This window comes from Mustelus asterias, chromosome 3, assembly GCF_964213995.1.
Source record: "Mustelus asterias chromosome 3, sMusAst1.hap1.1, whole genome shotgun sequence".
Lineage (NCBI taxonomy): Eukaryota > Metazoa > Chordata > Chondrichthyes > Carcharhiniformes > Triakidae > Mustelus > Mustelus asterias.
Window position 1 is genome coordinate 28068132 of NC_135803.1, and position 21333 is coordinate 28089464.

At 40.8% G+C, this 21333-nt stretch overlaps 1 protein-coding gene across 3 annotated transcripts in view; it reads left to right on the forward strand.

Moving 5' to 3' along the window:
• The first annotated feature begins 376 nt into the window (after window positions 1-376).
• Window positions 377-21333, forward strand: part of LOC144488545 (transferrin receptor protein 1-like) — a 48691-nt gene continuing 27734 nt past the window's right edge. The window contains exons 1-7 of one of the 3 annotated variants that reach the window (XM_078206607.1): window positions 377-466; window positions 7801-7859; window positions 10270-10483; window positions 13630-13837; window positions 14472-14615; window positions 17389-17500; window positions 19677-19799. In XM_078206607.1, the coding sequence (XP_078062733.1) occupies window positions 7827-7859; window positions 10270-10483; window positions 13630-13837; window positions 14472-14615; window positions 17389-17500; window positions 19677-19799 (834 nt within the window). In that variant the 5' untranslated portion in view covers window positions 377-466; window positions 7801-7826. Of the gene's footprint in view, window positions 467-556; window positions 673-3597; window positions 3668-7800; window positions 7860-10269; window positions 10484-13629; window positions 13838-14471; window positions 14616-17388; window positions 17501-19676; window positions 19800-21333 lie in introns of those variants that run through there. The other 2 variants (XM_078206614.1, XM_078206620.1) reach the window with 2 other exon arrangements.

Genomic DNA, 21333 nt, shown 5'->3' on the forward strand with positions numbered 1-21333 from the left:
TAGAGGCTGATCTGGATTCTCTCTCACTCTAGAGGCTGATCTGGATTCTCTCTCACCCTAGTGGCTGATCTGGATTCTCTCTCTCTCAGTCTAGAGGCTGTTCTGGATTCTCTCTCACTCTAGAGGCTGATCTGGATTCTCTCTCTCAGTCTAGAAGCTGATCTGGATTCTCTCTCACTCTAGAGGCTGATCTGGATTCTCTCTCTCAGTCTAGAGGCTGATCTGGATTCTCTCTCACTCTAGTGGCTGATCTGGATTCTCTCTCACTCTAGAGGCTGATCTGGATTCTCTCTCTCACTCTAGAGGCTGATCTGGATTCTCAGTCTAGAAGCTGATCTGGATTCTGTCTCTGCCCTAGTCCCGCCCTTTCCGGTGCTGCTGCCAGATGTGATGTGTGTGTGTGGGGCGACTCTGTTGCTGGGAGCAGCTGAAGGTCGCTCACTCTGTTCCTGTGAGCGGTGCTGAGGTAAGGAGGCGGCAGCGGGGGGATAGCTCAGGCACCGGCTCCCCGCTCGGGACCTCGGACTCTTGTTACCGGCTCGATGCGGGGCTCCGGGCCCTGGTTACCGGCTCGGTGCCGGGCTGCTGGCCCCGGGTTACCGGCCTCGATGCTGTGAGGCGGTTCCTGGGCCCTGGGTAACCGGCCTGAAGCTCAGTAACTTGGGCAGCAAGGTCAGTATGAGTGAGGGTCAGACTCTACCCCTCCATTACTGACCGCTCCCATCCCTCAAAATCTACCCCAAATCGCCACGACTTTATCCAGTCTAATCCAAGTGAATCAACTGTCCTCCTGTTTTAATTTGATTCTGTAATTCCCCTGTAATTTTAAGATAATATTGAGTTGCACAGTGTACATTTTGCACTCTACTTTCCTTCTCTATGAATGGTATGCTTTGTATAGCGCACAAGAAACAATGCTTTTCACTGCATACTAATACATGTGACAATAATAAATCAAATCAAATTGGGTGAAGGCTGGTCATGGGAAGGACACTGCACCTGTAAGCTGCTGGGTCACACCAGATGTTCAGTATTGTGAGCTGGATCTAAGTAGCAAAAACTGGAACATAACATTTCCAATACGAAGTTGTCCCCACTGTTAAAACTCAGGTGTATTAGCTTGGAATTGCAAATGCATACAACTTATTTGTGTTGTGGTTGAAGAAAATGTGCATTTCTTTGAGTTTCTACATAAACTGTTCTTGTGATCAATTTTATTCCCCCCCCCCCCCCAAACATTTTGGTGAAGTTACTTTTGGAAGATGTTTCTGATGTCATTTGAATGTCATAATTGATTTTCTCCACATTACAATTGTTGATTCTCTATGCAACTTCATTAGAACACGGAAATAAAAACTGGGGATGTGAAAGAACACGTTTCCAATTTTCGCAACGACAGGATGTCCTGGGGCATGCCATAGCCATGTATTACTTTTTTTAAAGTGTTAAGCAATGCACCAGCAGGTTCCTCAAGCAACAATGTCATAAATAACTTGATAACCTGCTTTTCAAAGTAGTTAAAGAAAATATGGTGGCCAAGACATATCCATAAGAAAGACCCTGGAAATAAGGCTCTTTTATATCCAGGTGAGAAGGTGAACCCAGGTCCCTAGATCTTGCTGTGGTTCTCTGGATTACTAGTCCAGTGACAATACCACTATGCCACTGCCTCCCCAGTTCCGTCAGTTTTTTTTATTATTTTATGGGATGGGGGCTGATTAAGCATAATCTTTGTTGCCCATCGCTAATTGCCCTGGAGAAGATGGTGGTGAGCCACTTTCCTGAACCGCTGCAGTCCTTGTGGTTCAGGTACATCTGCAATGCTGTTAGGATGGGAGTTCTCAGATTTTAATTCGGTCGCAGTGAAGGAGCAACAGTGATAGTTCCATGTCAGAATGGGGTGTAGACTGGAGGGAAACCTGCAAGCGGTGGTCTCCCCACACATCTGTTGCCCCGTGTCCTTCTAAGTGATGGAGGCTGCTAGTTTAGAATGTGCTGCCAAAAGAGCTTTGATAAGTTGCTGCAGTGTCAATGGTCAGGTTTGTTAATATTGGTGGAAGGGGAACAGACCAAATGGTTGCTTTGTCCTGGCTGGTGTTGAGCTTGTTGTGTGGTTGGAGCTGCACTTATCTAAGCAAGTGAAGAGCATTCTATCGTGTTTCTGGCTTGTGCTGTGTCGATGGACAAGCTTTGGAGAATCAAGAAGTCAAGTTGCTCACTGCAGAATTCCCACCTTTGACCCTGTCTTGCAGCCAAGGTGTCTAGTCCAGTTGTTTTGTGGTCAGAATATTGATAGTGGGGGGTTCAGCGATAGTAATGGCATTGAATGTCAATGAGAGGCTGGTTATATTCTCTCTAGTTGGAGATACTCATTGCCTAGCATTTGTCACAAATGTCATAGTAATTTGGAAAAAGGTGACAGTTTGGAAAAAGGGCAGCATGGTAGCACAGTGGTTAGCACTGCTGCTTCACAGCTCCAGGATCCCGGGTTCGATTCCTGGCTCAGGTCACTGTCTGTGTGGAGTTTGCACATTCTCCTGGTGTCTGCGTGGGTTTCCTCCGGGTGCTCTGGTTTCCTCCTACAGTCCAAAGATGTGTGGGTTAGGTTGATTGGCCAGGTTAAAAATTGCCCCTTAGAGTCCTGAGATGCGTAGGTTAGAGGGATTAGCGGGTAGATATGGGGTGGGATTGTGGTCGGTGCAGACTCGATGGGCCGAATGGCCTCCTTCCGCACTGTAGGGTTTCTATGATTTCTATGATCTATGATTTCAAATGTATACTGCTTTTAATTAGATAAATAATGAGCCATTGTCTCAGTTTTGACCCATGGGAACATCAATACTGTAAGAGTTTTAACACCACCAAGTTAAAGTCCAACAGGTTTATTTGGTAGCAAATGCCATTAGCTACCAAACGGCATTTGCTACCAAATAAACCTGTTGGACTTTAACCTGGTGTTGTTAAAACCCTTACTGTGTTTTTACCCCAGTCCAACGCCCGCATCTCCACATCATATCAATACTTGCATTGCTCCAACGTATAAAACATCATTACTGAGTATTTTCACTTTTTTCGGTCAACTTTTTAAACCATGCTGACCAAATTGCTAGTAACACCCTGTGCATCAATTTTATGTCTAGGCACCGTTTCAAACGTCCTTTGGAAATGCCCAAGTCCGTTGCATTTTCTTCTTCTGGCTTGTACGATTTGGAAAAGGGATCCAGGAATTTCCTGGTGTAAAAATACTACACTATTTAGAATGGAGAGCCATTGCTAAAGCCACGTAATGTTTAGTTACCATTTCGAATGGTGAAATCTGTTTTTGAAGTACATACTTTTGCTCCATTTTAATATGAAACAAAATCACATTCTGTTTGGGAGGCTACATTCACTCTCTCGGTAGAAGACTCGAGCTTTCTTTCATTGCTTCTATCTGCAAGTCCAACCACTGTATAATTAGAGATTTCAATTGGGAGGGGGAGGGGGAAGTCCCTTTATCAGGCTCAAGATGAAACACCGCCTCCAATGTAAGGATGGTGCATTTAGAATTAATGATCATTTGGAAGTGATTTGAATTGCTTCCCGGGTCACAGTTCCGGTCTTTTAGTCCATGCGCCCGCAAAAGGAAGTAGCGCCTTATTGCCTTAAATTGTATTTTTAACCAGGGGTAAGTGGCATGTGCTGTTCTGGTGAATGCACAGTTGTGATAATTGATTTTGGCCTTTTTACGACGGGGAATTTTATTTCTAAAAGCTGAATTAAGCACGCGCGTGCTTAATTCATTCGGCCGACGTCGAAACGTGGCTTCTTTACGCTTCAAGCTGCAGTTTTCTCTCGCCCATCTGCAGGCCCGATTGTGGATAGCCGGCCGGTGGCACAGCTCAATTCATTTGAATAGGAATATGGAATTTATTACCCATTGATCAGTGGGTTGTCAAATGCTTCCGTGTATGTATGCTCCATTCATTCTCCAATCCCAATAAGAAAACTTGGGCTTTGATATCTGGAGACTTCCCCTCCGCTTCAGACAGGAAAGACGTGGGGTGTCTCAGATGCGGCAACTGGGCAGATATATTCCCCAAGAGATTGGTAGATTTTCTTAAAATGGCGATGTATTGTTTTAGTCTTGATATTAGATTGGGGGCTTTATCTGAGTGTTCTTATATACTTTTACTGCTGTCAGACAATGTCTTGATGTTGCACCTACTTGTATTTGATGCTTCCAACTTTGGGTTGTCCAGCTTAACGATTCAAAACTCCACCCCTCAACATACTAGCACAAGCATTGAATTTTAAATATTCCAATCATTCACTTGGTTATTTGTTGGAAGTGTTAATCGTTCCCGAGGTAAACGTTGTATTCAAGCCCTGCAGCACTCGCTCTCTAATCTTTGCTATGTTGTTGGATTTGCCGTCCTTTAAGTTAGATATTGAAATGAAATCTGGTATGCCAGTTTATGTAGCTTAGGTGAGTGTTAAAGATCCTAGACACTTTTAAAGAGAATAGTTTCTGTTACTCTGGCCAATGTTCTTCCCTCTGCCAAAAACATCAACTGTGTACAGTTCTGGTCACCCTATTATAGAAAGGATATTATTAAACTAGAAAGAGTGCAGAAAAGAGTTACTAGGATGCTGATGGGACTTGATGGTTTGAGGAGAGGCTGGATAGACTGGGACTTTTTTCTCTGGAGCGTAGAAGGCTGAGGGGTGATCTTATAGAGATCTATAAAATAACCGAGGGGCATAGATCAACTAGATATCTTTTCCCAAAGGTAGGGGAGTCTAAAACTAGAGGTTGTAGATTTGAGGTGAGGGGGCGAGATACAAAAGAGTCCAGAGGGGCAATTTTTTCACAAAGGGTGGTGAGTGTCTGGAACAAGCTGCCAGAGGTGGTAGTAGTAGAGTCGAATACAATTTTGTCTTTTAAAAAGTGTTTAGACAGTTACATGGGTAAGATGGGTACAGAGGGATATGGGCCAAATGCGAGAAATTGGGACTAGCTTAGTGGTTTAAGAGAAAGGGGGCAGCATGGACAAGTTGGGCTGAAGGGCCTGTTTCCATGCTGCAAATCTCTGACTCTGTAATTCAAGATTCGTAAGTTTGTTGTTTCTTAAATGCCCACAACGTGCTGCTGCATGTGCCAAAATTTGTCACTGCAATTCAAACTAATCAATTAGTCCAAACACTGAATTAAATTTGCCCTTGCTTGTGGGGACTAAATGGACAAGTTTCTGGAAGTGAGATGGAAATGGTGTGCCCTCTAGAGGGCACCTGGGACCTGAGTGAGCTATAATATAATACCAAAGTATCTCCAAAGAAGATTTCATGGTCTGCACAAGGCAGTATAATTTAGAATATGGAATTGAACTTATATTGTTCAAGTTATTTATTCCTCCAGGTTCTCCTATTGCTTGCAAACCTATTTTGCCACTTGATTGCAAATGAGAGGGGTGACAATATGTTAAACTGGTTCATATTTTGACATGGAAGCAGATGGTTTGTGGCCCTGCATTTGTCAAATCTTTGTTTTCTATATACCTTTAATCTTTGTCATGTTATATCTATTGTCCTTGACATTCACCTTAATAAATACAAAAATGTCCTTCCCTTGTGCTCCCTTGCTGTGTTCACTCTCTTGAGCAGCTTCAATTCGTTGACATTCTGAAATAAGCACATTAGTCATTGGACTACAATTAGAAAATGCTTAGTGCTACGAGCCCATGGGAGTTGCTTTTAAATTGTGCCATCTGGTGTAGCTATTGTGTTCTAAATGTCCAGACTCAATATGTCTTGTTTATTTTAATCTGTTTCTTAGTATTTTTGTCAAAAGATAACAGATATAAAGCTGAAATTTAGATAAGAGCAACTTTATTCATGAAAATTAACAAACCATGATTCCTGTTGTGTAAACTTTGACTTTCACCTGTTCCAAAATGCTTGGCTTTTCAGCCAGCTACTGAATCAAATTTAGGATACGGTTTCATTCTTCATATGTGACCTTTCTATTGTAAATGACAATTTTAGTCATTTTATGATGCTGACTGTATACTTTGTGCTGTTCCTGCTCCAATATGTGCCTTGCTGTATATGTAGCATATATAGTTCCCTGGTGTTTAAAAGTGCAAGCACGACCCTTGTTGCAACCTTTGCACATGTAGAATTTTACTGCACAGAATGAAGCCATTCACCCTGCTGTTTGTGCTGGCTTTCAGCTAGTACTACTATTCCCCTTTTAAAAATGTTCTTTATCATATCTTTATCCACTTGCTTTTTAAACACTATTATGGATACTTTCACCATTGTGACTTTTAAGGAATTTTGGGTCCTAATATTATTATTAGATAATATTATTATGCTGTCAGCATTCTCCTAATCTTTTGTTTTATTTTTATGATCTTAAATTCATCATCTTTATTGGTCAATGGCAATGGATATTTCTGCTTTAGTTATATAGCCAAATTATTGAAAAACTGGTGTTGGAAATAGCACCAGTAAAAAAGGATGAGTGGCTTTGTTAATGCAGAATCAGCTGTTTTGTTTTACTTGGCTTCATGTCAAGAACAGTTTGGAACACTAGGAAAGAAAACAGAATACTTCAGGAACAGGGTTATTTGATGGCCAGGTAACTGCTTTCATAACAGATCACCGGGGATCAAACCATTCCATGTTCTGCATACCATCCAATAACAATTATTCTAATTTCAATTTTAGTGTTGACTAACTCGTATCTCTTGCTCCCTGTTTTCTAACCTTATCCATGGCTTCTGATAACATCTGTCCTGAATGTTACCTTGATAATCATGCCTGGCGATAAAAGGGTTTTCTGTGCAAAGTTGAAGGTCGAGGAAACTAAGTCTTACTAGACAAAATGACAGCGTATGGTATGAAAATTGTTAAGTCGGTTTATCAGCTCATTTCCTCATTGCACTTTTAACTTTCTCAAGTTAAAGCAATTCATGTTAAAGCTTTTATACGTGCAATGTAGAACAGAAGTATGAGGAATAAACAGGATCATTTGATATGGTAAATAGTGAGCTAATTGACTGCTGTGACGTTTGTGATGAATCTGTAATATAATCGATCCAACGTGAAGCTTGACTCTTTAAATAGAGAACCACTTGTATTACAATAATGCTGCGCTAGAATAATTACTGACGGGATAACTGATTTAGTTACAAATAATTAAACTCAACTTGAATAGCAGTTAATTTGATACCTGATTTGGGCACTGTACCATAACAATTCTGTGAAATCTTTCCAAAATCCCATAGCAGGCGGTAAGAGTGGGAGAGACTCCTGGTCAGCCATCCTTGATACTGAGTGGTGTCCCTCGAGCTGTAATCTCTGACTTCAGACTAGTGACCTACGGGAAAAACAAGTTATGAAAAACATACTTATCCTGCAGAGATTTTCTTGCCTACCTCTTTCTCCCTATTTCATATGGCATAGAATGAAACTTAATGAAGCTCCTGGCGATATTGCTTGAATCGCAATTATGTTTTGGATTATCTTGGATTTAGAAATGGGAGACCGACTGAAACCCAAAAAATGGTTTTCTTTTTTCTACCAAAAAAGACAACATTGGGAAAAATTACTTTTTGATCTTTTCAGCTCAGTTCTAACTTGGTTTTAGATATTTTGATTTATTTACTGGTGGGGGATTGGGGGGCAGGAGAAAGAAGTTGTATGAATTATTCAGGTAAAATAATAAGTGGAGGACATTGAACTTCTTGGTAGAATGTAGAATATTGGATAGTATAATACTGACTTTTGCTCCTGATGTTTTTATTTCCTCTTCAGCCATCTAAATCTCATCACATCCCACAATGGATCGTGCTAGAAATGCCATTTCAAGTTTGGTAAGAAGATACTATTTTATGTCCTGTTTTATTGCATGATCACGCAATTGGGATTGTATTTCATAAAATCATAGAATCCAACAGTGCAGAAGGAGGCCATTTGGCCCATCAAGCTTGCACCGACAGTAATCCTACCCAGGCCCGATTCCCATAACCCCACATATTTACCTTGCTAACCCCCCTGACAGGGACAATTTATCAGGGTCAATCAACCTAACCCGCACGCACATCTTTACACTGTGGGAAGAAACCAGAGCTCCCGGAGGAAATCCACACAGGCACGGGGAGAATGTGCAAACTTCACACACACTCACCAGAGGCTGCAATTGAACCCAGGCCTCTGGCACTTTGAGGCGACAGTGCTAACCAGTGTGCCATCCTATTTCAGTGGCCTTGTGTAGTCCAGTTTGTTACAATCACTAATGTATTGTTGTTTTTGAAAGGTAAGTATTATTCCATATTGGGATTTTGCTCTTGCAAATTGGGCTATATCACAAACCTCGTGTGTCATATATGCAAGTTGTTATGAGCTCATTAAAATGGTGAGGGTGACATGCTATTCAGCAATAGCTTGCATTAAAGGCACTATATATATCCCAAGGCACTTCACAAGAACATCATAAAATATAATGTGACACCAGGCCACAGAATATACTAAATCAAAGGCTTAGTCAGAGCCAGGAGTAGGCCATTTGGCACCTTGAACCCACTCCATTTAATAAGATCATGGCTGTTCAGATATTAACCTTGAATCTGCATCATGCCATCAGCCTGCAGTCTATCATGAATACTCGACGACACTCAACCCTCAGAGAAAAAAATTCCGCCTCATCCCCGTTTTAAATGAATGGCTCTTTGAACAGTGACACCCCCCCCCCCCCCCCCGGAAACCCCTGTCCCCTCCACCACCAACCTGTCAAGACCTCTCGGGATCTTATTTCAATCGACTTGCCACCACCTCTTCTCGGTAAGTTTTACGGCGTGATGGAAAGTGAGGCAGAGAGATGTGGCGGGGGGGGTGGGGGGGGGGTGGATTCCAGAGCTTGAGACCTAGGCAACTGAAGGAGCAGCCACAAATGGTGGAGCAGTTAATATCAGGAATGCTTGAGGTCAGAATTGCATGAATGCAGGTATCTTGGAGAATTGTGGGACTAGAGGAGATATGGGATAGAGGGATACATAACCAGAGTTGCTAATGGATGGTCTTGATCTTGGTGATGAAGGCCATAACTTCCTCACACATTGTTGAAGGTGAGGATGGAGATAAGAGGGGTTTAAGAAGGTGATTTGCAGTAGAGAAAAGAAGCTGGGTTATATTTGCAGTCCAGGATCTTCCTGGATTAATGTGCAGTTATATCGGATGAGCGTAACAGGTCAAACCAGATCTGGCAATGGATGGCTTGTTGACAATACCGTTGCAAGTCTGCATCCCATAGACTTAAGGGATTGGAGATCAGAACAATGCTAGGGGAAACGGACAGGATGCAAGAGAATAAGGGTTCCTTTGGGGACCAAGGCATCAAAGATGGAGATGAGTGCAGTAAAACAATAGCTGCAGGTATAAGGTGAATACTGGATGGTTGGGATTTTAAAAGTGCAATTATAAGTGAATTAGGGGGATAGTTATTTTTCCCAGGTATACACAAGGGGGGGGGGGGGTTAGAGCATGGAAGTGAGTGTTGGTGGAGAGTGATACAAGTTGGTGAGTTGACATTTTTTGTGATTGATACTGTGGAATGAGCAAGACAGATGACAAGGTCATGTCGGTGGCCATGAAAGTGGGTTGGAGAGGCTTACATAGAGGGGCGGGAGAAAGTGGGTGGTGATCTTGAAGGAGAGACAGCATGATGAGTTGAGATGGAGATTGAAATGAGGATGAAAAGTTGTTCAGTGCAGAGACTGAAGGAGAAAGGCAGTGAAGTATCTGATTTTATCATACTTGGGAAAGTGGTAGAGAATGATTTTAAATGAGGCAAGATGCTCAAAGGAGGAGGATTGGAGGAGTAACTGGTCAGGGCAAGATACAATCTGTTAATAAGTGCCATACTGCATCAAAATGGTCTTCATGGGGCATGTGTTGGAAGATGCAACGAGACAGAGTGGCTTCATTAAGGGTAGCCAGGTTTCCTTAAGATTGTCAATGCAATCTTGAAAAAAACACATGTTTGGCAAGGGTCTTGTTCACAAGTTAATTAAGATTCTGGTAAAGTAGGCGGATCATCTATTTGCGTGCAGCTGTTATTGAACCTAGATTATTCCAAGATGGGCCAAGATTTTTCTTTAAGTTTTCTATTGAGCTAGCTAGTTGTTTCATATCAACATGCGTGCAAACATGTTTTTGAATCTACATTGTTGTGGAGTGTGTTGCATATTTACAAACTATAATCACCTATAACATTTCCTCTTTTAGTTTGGAGCTGAGGCAAGATCATATACACGTTTCAGTCTAACGCGCCGAACAGATGGGGATGGCAGCAGAGTCGAGATGAAATTAGCTGAGAATGAGAATGATGAGGAGATGGGAGATGCAATGGCAGATGGCATGGAGACTCAGATAGAAAAACCTCAGAATAACTATAAACCCCTGTGCTATTTGATGGCTGCAGTATTACTTGTTCTAATAGGTAAGAATGAACCTTTCCTGTCTGATTTGAATATCATCATACAATTTTCCTCTGTCCGTTCAAAAATACTTGCTGAGTGAGGTGGAGGGAAACCATTATGGTTTGCTAATGGTATAATCATAGAAACCCTACAGTGCAAAATGTTGCGTCAAAAATGACTTTTATGCCTACATTGAAGTTTCTAATTGTTGGTTCTCTACCAGCAACATTGAATTGATGTCAAATCTTGTGTGCTTGTTTTGAATTGCAGCAGGCATTTTTTCCTAGGTACTTATTGACCCAATTAAATTGCATTGAAGCGACTGTGGCTAGCAAACTTTAAGATTTTAACTTTTGTATTGTTTTTCTGGGGCTCTGTTGTGTATTTAATTTCAAAACAATAATGCTACTGTGTAACCTCTGCAATAATCTTGTAATGAAGTTTCAAGGCATAACTCAACCCCAGAGTCTTTGCACAATTCCTAATTTCTTAGAATCCCTACAGCACAGAAAGAGGCCATTCGGCCCATCGAGTCTGCACCGATCACAATCCCACCCAGGCCCGACCCCCATATCCCTACATATTTATCCACTAATCCCTCTAACCTACGCACCCAGGACACTAAGAGCAATTTTAGCTGGGCCAATCAACCTAACTCGCACATCTTTGGACTGTGGGAGGAAACCAGAGCACCCGGAGGAAACCCACGCAGACACAAGGAGAATATGCAAACTCTACACAGACGGTGACCCAAGCAGCAGTGCTGACCACCGTGCCGCCCATAATTTGACCTTGTACGTGCAACCAAATTCAATGCAAAGTGAAATTTTTTGATACATTAGTCTGCATTCGTTTACCCCCCCCAACACACACACACAAACACACACACACACACACAGAAATGGTGTGAGCAACAGATTTTGGAGCAACTTTCATGGTCCTTGTGCCTTTTGCATCCCTTTCTAACTCTGAATCTACAATCATAGAATTCGCATCACAGTTCCACTCCTCACATCTCTGAGCGATTCAAATAGTCTATAATGTTGGTATATTTTTGAATAAAATGACAGCTTTTGCTTCTTGTAGAGTCATAGTTGTACAGTGCAGAAAAGGCCCTTCGATTCTGCACCAGCAATAACTAGCACTAAAGTGCGCTAATCCCATTTTCCAGCACTCATCTCATATCCTTGAATGTTATAGTTCATGTGCTCATCCAAATACATTTTAAAGGTGGTAAGCTTACTGGCCTCCATTACCTTCCCAGGCAGTACATGCCAGATTTTCACCACCATGGCTAATCTCATCTCGGCTTCAGCTCCCCTTTCCTGCTGTCCTCCATAACCCTTTAACCACTACTCATTACAAATCTGTTTATCTCAAATTTACTCAATATCCTGGCATCCACTGCGCACTGGGGTAGTGAATTCCACAGATTCATTACTCTTTGAGAGAAATAATTTCTCCCTGTGTCTGTTTTAAATCTGCTACACCTTGTCCTAAAACTATGACCTCGCGTTCTAGATTGCCCCACAAGATGAAACGCCCTCTCGACGTCTTACCCTGTCAATCCCCTTTAACATCTTGTATATCTCAATTGGATTTCCCCTCATTCTTCCCAACTCTAGCGAGTATAGGTCTACACTGCTTTATCTCTTAAGACAAACTCATCATCCAGTGAACCACCTCTGAACTACTTCTAAAGCAACTACATCACTGCTCAAGGCAACCAAAACTGTGCACAATACTCCAGGTGTGGTCTCACTAATGCCTTGTACAATTGCAGCAACACTTACTACTTTCATATTCCAGTGGCTTTCCTTATTGCCTGCTGTACCTGCATACTAGTTTTCCTCAGTTCATACACGAGGGCACCCAGATCCCTCTGCACCAAAGCACTCTGAAGTTTCTCTCCATTATGATATGCCTATTTTTCCAAACAAAATGGATAACCTCACACTTATCCACGTTAAGCTCCCATGTGCTAAATTTTGGCCACTTGTCTAACCTATCTGTATCCATTTGTAAATTGCTTACTTTTTAATGCAACTTACTATCCCATCTATTTTTTGTATCATCTGCAAATTAGGCTGTACTATCTTCTACCCTTGCATCCAAGTCATTAATATAGATTGTAAAGAGTTGGGGCCTGAGGACCAACCCTGTGGTATCCCACTAGTTACATTTTGCCAACCAGAAAAAGACCCATTGATCCCAACTTTCTGCTTTCTATTGGTTAGCCAGTTCTCTATCCAAGCTAATAAATGACCTGTAACCCCATGTGATTTTATCCTGTGCGTTGATCTTTTGTGTGGCATCTTAGCAAATGCCTTCTGGAAATCCAGATATATTAGAATCATAGAATCCCAACAGTGTAGAGGAGCCCATTGAGCCTGAACCGACAACAATCCCACCCAGGCCCTATCCCCACTCCACCTATTTACCCTGCTAATCCCCCTGACACAAAGGGGAAATTTAGCATGACCAATCAACCTAACTCGCACATCTTTGGAATGTGGGAGGAAACCAGAGCAGACACTGAGAACGTGCAAACTCCACACGGTCACCCAAGGCTGGAATTGGACCCAGGACCCCGGCACTGAGGCAGCAGTGCTAACCACTGTGCCACCATGCCACCCATCTAAAGGTTCCCCATTATCCACTTCACTTATTACATCTTTGAACTCAGTCAAACACGATTTCCACTTCATAAAACCATGCTGATTCTGATGGATTGAGTTTTGATTTTCCAAATGTCTTGTTATTACTTCCTTCATAATGGATTCTAAACTAACTCTTCTATAGTTTCCTACTTTCTGCTTCCCTCCCTTTTGAATAAGGGTGTTGTATTAGCATTTTTCCAATCCACTGGAACCTTCCCTGCATGCAGGAAATTTTGGAATATTATAAAGCTGGGATAGACATGTATTGAATGGCCCCTGTGTTGTAAATGTATATTTAGAATATTACTATGAACACTGAGTTATGATCAGTGTGATAATTGACTTATAAATTTTGTATGGAATTCAATGTCTTAAACATCTGACATTTATTCTGGCAATGTTGGTTAATGCATGTCATCTAATATGCATTTCAAAGTGTGTTGATTGGCAAACTCTGTGTCATGCTGCTAAAGATTAACTATATTTATCATTCCTTTGGCCTTCAGGGTTTCTCGTTGGTTATCTGGCATTTCGTGGTCAAACACCAAGGAAGGTCCTTCCTTCGTCACAAACAACTGGAGAAAAAAGTCCGGCAGATAACGATAAGGATGAGATCACTGAAATTGAGACAGAATTTCAGCCGCTCTATTTCTCTGATCTCAAGAAAATGCTACAGGAGAATCTGGGCTCTTCAAGCATGCTGTCTAAAATTCGGTAAGCAGGCCATGACTACCCGATAAGATACTTTGTCACAGGAGAGTTAAACCAGTTGCTCAAGTCTGATGTCTGTTTAGAATGTCTGTTGTTCCCTAATTTAAATGTGAACGAATGCTGCATAGTCACAACAAATGAGTAGTAGTAAATTCAATAAATATAAGTTTCAGATATTCCAATGAAAGATCATTAAATGTTAACTGTTTTTCTCTTCACTGATGCTGCCTGATCTGAGTATTTCCAGTATCTCCTCTTTTAGTTCTGCAGCATCCACAGTAATTTTGTTTTAATGTTTATGATGACCAACCTCCTTCCCTTGAGCTTCAGGATTTCCCACCCTCATTTATTGTTAATTCCTTTTGGTAATCTTGAGCATTGTGACTTCAGCTGACGTGGCTAATGATTCCCTTTCCTTACACATCGCCACTTTCTCCCTCAAAACTGCTTTTGTCCATATGCTCCCCCACCCACCATGGCCAAAGAACATTCACATTTGACTCATTTGTGCTTACCAAGCACTACTTCGTTCCCAACTTTTGGACTTGCCTTTTACATTAAATGTCCTATATAAATATAATGTCATTTGTCCATAATGCCTGCTGCTGCTCACCAAATCTGTCTCTTGTCTTGACAGTGAGGTTTCTGAGATTAACAATCGTGTAACTGGATCCAGTGGAGAATTGACTGTCACTCAGGCCATCCATCAAGAGCTTTTGAAGACTTTGGGCCAGCACAATGTCTGGTTTGACACTCACTATGTATCACTGCAAGTTAATGGGTTAGTGTTGTAAAAATTCTACTTTAGCAAATTGAGAGTTTATCGCATAAGCAGAAAATGATGCATTACAGTTGTGAACTTGTATAAGATTCAAGATATTGTGATGTACTTTCACTAAGGAGTGTACAGCCACTTTCAACAGGATAGAATGCTTTGCTTATAAAAATTTTAATTTTTGTTGCATTCAACTATAACGTATTCGGTACCAGAGTGGGAGTTTGTATTATGAAAAAGTATTTTCCATCCATGATTCTCATGGGAAAATATATTTTGGAAATGCACATGTGTTTCAAATTATTTGCTGCCAAAGCAGTATCCATAAAACCTACTCACTGAAGAACAATGGATTGTTGCTTGTCTCTCACAAAATAGACCCGCTGTTAAGTTATTCCTGACTGAATTCACTTGGAAAAGGTTAACCCTCATGACCTGTGAAGTTTTGCATTCAATTGTTAGTCTACATATTTGTATTTGTGTGCACTTAAGCTTTTTGAGTTTTGAGAGAAAATATATTTGGGTTGTTTGCCAGTTGTAACTGAGGTGTATCGTACACAATAGTTCATTGGCGACAGAGTGAGAGAACTGAGCTTTGAAATGAGGTTCAGTTTCCTTATTTCGTGCAAGTTTTTATGCATTCGGTTTGAACTGAAGGTCTGAGTGAAAACCGAACAGTTGAAATAACAAGAACATATTTTTGAGATGATTCAGAAGAGGTAAATTGGTTGGAAAGATTACTTGTTCTTGTGCAAGGGCTGAAGGAACATCAAATTGATCTAATGTTTTGATTTCAAATTGCTTTTTGAACAATGTATAATTTCATTTGCCATCGATCACTTGCGAAATAAGTTGGACAATATTGGTATCTTATCTGATTTGCTCTTTGCAGCTCTCCATAGTCTTTGCTCAATTCTTACAACTGAAATGTGGGAACACTAGACTCTGGGTTACATATGCATTCATCATTTCTGTTTTCAGATGCAGACTAATGGGCAAAAGCATTGCCTCGGCCCATCTTCAGTGGCAGAGACACTCGACTGTACTTTAAGTTATATGTCAAGTTAATAAATTTTGTTGTAGCTTCTGTATGTTCATCACATGATGTGGAGATGCCGACTGGGGTGGGCACAGTAAGAAGTCTCTCAGTGCCAGGTTAAACTCCAAAAGCTCGTGCTACCAAATAAACCTGTTGGACTTTAACCTGGTGTTGTGAGACTTCTTACTGTGTTCATCGTACATGTTAGTAATGTATATACTATAGTATATAATAATGGTTGCATATTACAGGTCAACATAAATGTGAACATGTGTTTTTAATGCACTTTTTTAATGTATTCTGGTACATTTCAGCCAAGTTGACAAAAGACTTGGTGAAGCCCCACTTTTAGTCTCTGCAATCTTTATTTAATCCTCCATAAGGTCTGAGCATCGCTGCAGTAGGTTTTAACGCCCTACAGATTTGTTTCAAAAACTGAAAGACTGTTTGTAAATTACTAATAAATGATGATGCCCTGAACAGTGACAGTTATCTATAGGACAGGCTCTTATCATCTGCTGACTCGTTTTGTTCAGATTGTTTTGAATTTAATTTTAATCTGCATGTGTAAAAGTTGTCTGCAGTTAATTTCTACATTTTCAGCCAATTTCTTCCACTCCCCTGCTTAGTCCACTCCCATCTTTTGCTGAACTCCATATTTTGAATCCTTCCAATCAGGTTTTTGCTCTTGCCATGGTACCAGAATAACTTTTATTAAAGTCATGATTGTGACAAAAGTAAACTATCGCTCTTCTGCCTGTCTGCAATCTTGACTTCATCATCCTCCTCTTGCAGTTCCACTGTTTCCCCAGCTGGGTGGGAATACATGATTCCATTCTTATCTATCCAATTGTAGCCAGAGAATCACTTGTCAGTGGCTTCTCTTCCCACTACCATTATCTTTGTGTTTTCCCCCATGGATCTATCTTTACTATTTTTCCTGTATGGTGACCTTTTGGTGATGTCACATAACATCAGTTTCGACTTGTATGCTGCCAATACCCAACTCTACCTCACCACCATAATCCTCCACTGTATCTAATTTGTCAGGCTGCTTGTCTGACACTCCATATTGGATGAACAGAAATTTCCTCCAGCTTGGACATTGAGGATAGAAGTCATTCTGTTTATTCCTTATCACTAAATCCCTTCCTCTCCCTGGCCACTGTCTTGAGGTTGAACCAGTTTGTTTGCCAGCTCAATGTCATATTTGATCCAAGGATTAACTTTTGATCACATCTATACGATCACTAAGATTGCCTATTTCCACCTCTAGTATCACCCAACTCCACACCAATCTCTGGATTGACTCTGGAATTATTTTCCAAAATCCAGCTTTGCAAAAGCATTTGGTCATGTGCCCAATATCTTGTGTTCCAGTGTTAAATTTTGTTTTGCCATGCTTCAGTGGAACACCTTTAAATGCTTTACTATGTTAAAAGTGCTATATGAATGCAAGATGTTGTCAGTTGCTGTCCCAGTGCTGATGAAACCCATTATATATCCTGAGTTTAGGAGCAGTCATGATTTCAACCCACCAGGGAACTTTTTCAAGGGAAAAATTCCCTGACATCTCTGCCAAACGATTAAATCCTCTTTTCTTGTGTTCAATTTCCCAAGTTGCTATAATGACATGTATCATTCCAAACTGTTAGTCCAGTACAAAAACCACCACCACTGTACTCTAAGACAAAAAGTTAGCATAATGTTAAATATAGTTTTTTTTTCTTTTTCATCTAGTAAGTCTATAAATAAAGTCTCAATTGTTGGAAGTTCAAGCAATGAAGAAGTAAATCTAGGAAACAGAAATTCAAAGATCTACTGTCCATACAGTGCAGTTGATAACTTCATGGTAAGGCTGAAAATTTCAAATATTTGAGTTATTCAATGTGTTATTATGAATTTGTAGCTTGCTCGAAACTAGCCGCTTGAAAATATTTTTTCTATTTTTTAGTAGTCAGGTAACTAATGTGGAGAATTTTCAACTCAACATTTATACAGGGAATATATATATGCTCGATCACTTCAAATTTCTCGTTTTTGCATAGGTCCTGACGTGGTTGAGATGTACACTTGCTTTTGTACAAAGCTTTGTCAATTTTGGTAGTCCAAATATTTATTGTATTCAGCATTTTATAGCAATGTCTGATACATATGCTAAAGAATTAGTGGTCATAGATGAACCAAACTGTCTCTGCCTGAGATCCCAGTCATCACATGCCAGTGTTCAGCCAATTCGATTCACTCCACATGATATCAGGAAATGGCTGAGGGCACTCGGTGGATCAAAAGCTACAGATCTTAACAACATCCCAGCAGTAGTTCCAGTACAGCTACAACAGTAGCATCTGCCTGATGATGTGGAAACTTGCAGATATTTTCTGTTCACAAAAAGTCAGACAAATCCAATCCAGCCAATTACTGCCCTATCAGAATAAAAGCAAAATATTGCAGATGCTGGACATCTGAAAAAAAAAGAAAATGCTGGAAAAACTAAGCAGGTCTGGCGGCATCTATGGAAAGAGAGAAACAGAGTTAGGGTTTCAGGTCCGTGAGACTCTTCAGAGCCCTATCAGTCTAATCTCATTCATCAGCCAAGTGATGGCAGCGCTATCATGTGACACTTGGCAATAACCTGCTGACCTTTGTTCAGTTAGGGCCAAACTTTCCAGACCTCATTTCACCCTTGATCAAATATTGATAAAGTGCTAATTCAAAAGATGATGTGTGAGTGACACCCTCTTGACATCAATGAATCATTAAACTGAATATGGTATTCAGCAGCTTTAGCAAAATTGAAGTCAATGGGAATCGGGGGTGGGGAGGAAGGCTCTCCAGTGGTTGGAGTCATGCGTAGCACAAAGAAAGATGCTTGTGTTTGTTGGAGTCAATCACCCCAGCAGCACTGCAGGAATTCTTCCAGGCATTGTCCTATGTCCAACCGTTTTCAACTGCTTCATCAGTGGCCTTCCCTCCACCATAAGTCAAAAGTGGGAATATTCCCAGATGATTGCACAGTGTTCAGTACCATTCGTGACTCCTCAGATACTGAACAACCTATTTCCATATGCAGTAACACCAGGATAAAAGTTCAGGCTTGGGTGGCAGGTAATATTTATGTTGTGTTTAGCAATGACCATCATATTTAGGAGAGAATCCAACCATATCCTCTGGACATTTAATGGCATTGCCATCGTTGTGTCTCCATGAGCAGGTTAAAGACTGCAATTTCTGCAGTGACTAACTCACCACCTGACTCCCCAAAGCCTGTCCACCATGTACAATGTACAATTCTGGATTGTGTTGGAATGCTCCTCACTTGCCTGAGTGAATGCTGCTCCAATAACACTCAAGCACACCCTCCTGTTTCTCAGTAGGTGCACTGTAAAGGGAATTCTATTATTAACATTTCCACTATCCTGTAATGGTTCTAAAATCACCCTCATTGTTCTATTGGGTGATGATTGTAAGTGATTTTTTAAAAATTCCTCTGAAATTTCTTCCTTGACCTTCATAATTGGTGTTTGGGTTTTGCCCATCAGCAAAACCTAACTGCTTTTCAAAATTAGTCCACTTTAGCCTAACCCACTTTTGAATAGGTGTCTCACTCCTATTTTCAAATGGTGCACTTACTGTGTTCACTGATTTTTTTTTTGCTTTAACTAATTCTACAGTGTAATCCTAGAATAATACAGCACCAGAAAAAGCCATTCTGCCCATCAGCTTTGAACCAGCTCTTTCAATGAGCAATGCAGTTAGTTCCACTCTGCCACTTTTCTGAGGAACCTGAAAATGTGGATATTTTTTCTTTCAAATTATTCTTTCAATTGTGCTATGACTATACCAATTAATGTTCTGCATCTATTGATTCTTCATTATCAATATCACAGATCTTTCTTGCTTTTCTCCCCTGAAAGTCCTGCACAAATAGGAGAATCGTTATAATTCTTGGCAGCAAGGGTGCAGGCTGTAGTAATGACCCATTAATGCCTTGTCCCTCAACTAATGCATTCTGTGCTCTATTTCAGGGCAAACTGGTGCATGCCAACTATGGAACTGAAGATGATTTTGAACGCTTGACTGACAGCAAGGTGATGGTCAATGGCAGTGTGGTCATTGTTCGTGCAGGAAAGATTAATTTTGCTGAAAAGGTAAGTGTTCTGGATAATATCCAATAAACCACAGTTAACTTTTCATTTTGCTGTTGTTACTCTGCCACATGCACTATATTTATTAATAACTAAAATGATGGTTGAAAGTCAGATAGGTGATGTTATAAGCTGTGTATTGCGACATGTTAAACTGGCAAATGATTTTTAATGCGAGGTCAGCCACCTACCTAAAATGGATAGGACTTTAAATGTGTAAAAGTCCAGAAGCAGTTGAGATCCAGAGAGGCTTTGGGGTCCAGGTTCATCCCTCATTACAATGTTATGGGCAGATACAGAAAATTCAAAAATGCTGATGAAATGCTGTCCTTTTATATTGGGATGAATGGAATATAAGGGATGGAAGTCGTGCTTCAGTTACACAAAGACCTGCTCAGACCATACCAGAATAATGAAAGTAGTTCTGGACGCCACATCATCAGACTGACGTGTTGATCTTGGAGGAAGTGTAGCACAGGTTTATCAGAATGATAAAGGATTAAATTTTGAGAAGAGATTACGCAACGTGTTTCAACTAGCTGAAGTGTAGAAATTTCACTTGTTCCTTTTTAACTGGATTGAACCATGTGTTGTTCCATTTTATTAAACTTGTCCTAGGGTTTAATTTTGTATATAAAATCATTAGGCAGTTGAAAGTTAGAATTTAAATGGGATGTGAAACAATGTTTTACACAAGTCCATCTGCTTATTAAATAAGTATTCTCATGGATATGATTTTACCGTATAAGATTAATGAAAGTGAATGACAATGTAACGACTCCTACCACAGACACAAATTTTCAACTATGAATATTGGTTTTTGTATTTGTTTTCGCAGTATGTATGCATCATTGGAAAATAAGCCCATTTTGTGGTTAGCACTGCTGCCTTACAGCACCATGGACCTGGGTTCGATTTCCAGCTTGGGTCATTATATGTGCGGTGTCTGTACGTTTTCTCCGTGTCTGCGTGAGTTTCCTTTGGGTGCCCTGGTTTCCCCCCATAGCCCAAAAGACATGCTGGTTAGGTGCATTGGCCATGCTAAATTCTCCCTCAGTGTACCTGAACAGGCGCTGGAGTGTGGCGACTAGGGGATTTTCACAGTAACTTCAGTGTTAATGTAAACCTACTTGTGACGCTAATAAATAAACTTAAAAACTTGTCTAAAAATTAGAACCAGACCTTTTGGGAGTGAAACTAGAAACAATTCTTCAGGCAGAAGAAGTTGGAACTTTATTTTGCAAGCAGCACATGATGCTTGATGAATTCGTTTTAAATTTGAATTGATAGATTTTTGTTATAAGAACATAAGAACATAAGGAATAGGAGCAGGAGTAGGCCCTCGAGCCTGCCCCGCCATTCAATAAGATCATGGCTGATCTGACGTGGATCAGTACCACTTACCCGCCTGATCCCCATAACCCTTAATTCCCTTACCGATCAGGAATCCATCCATCCGCGCTTTAAACATATTCAGCGAGGTAGCCTCCACCACCTCAGTGGGCAGAGAATTCCAGAGATTCACCACCCTCTGGGA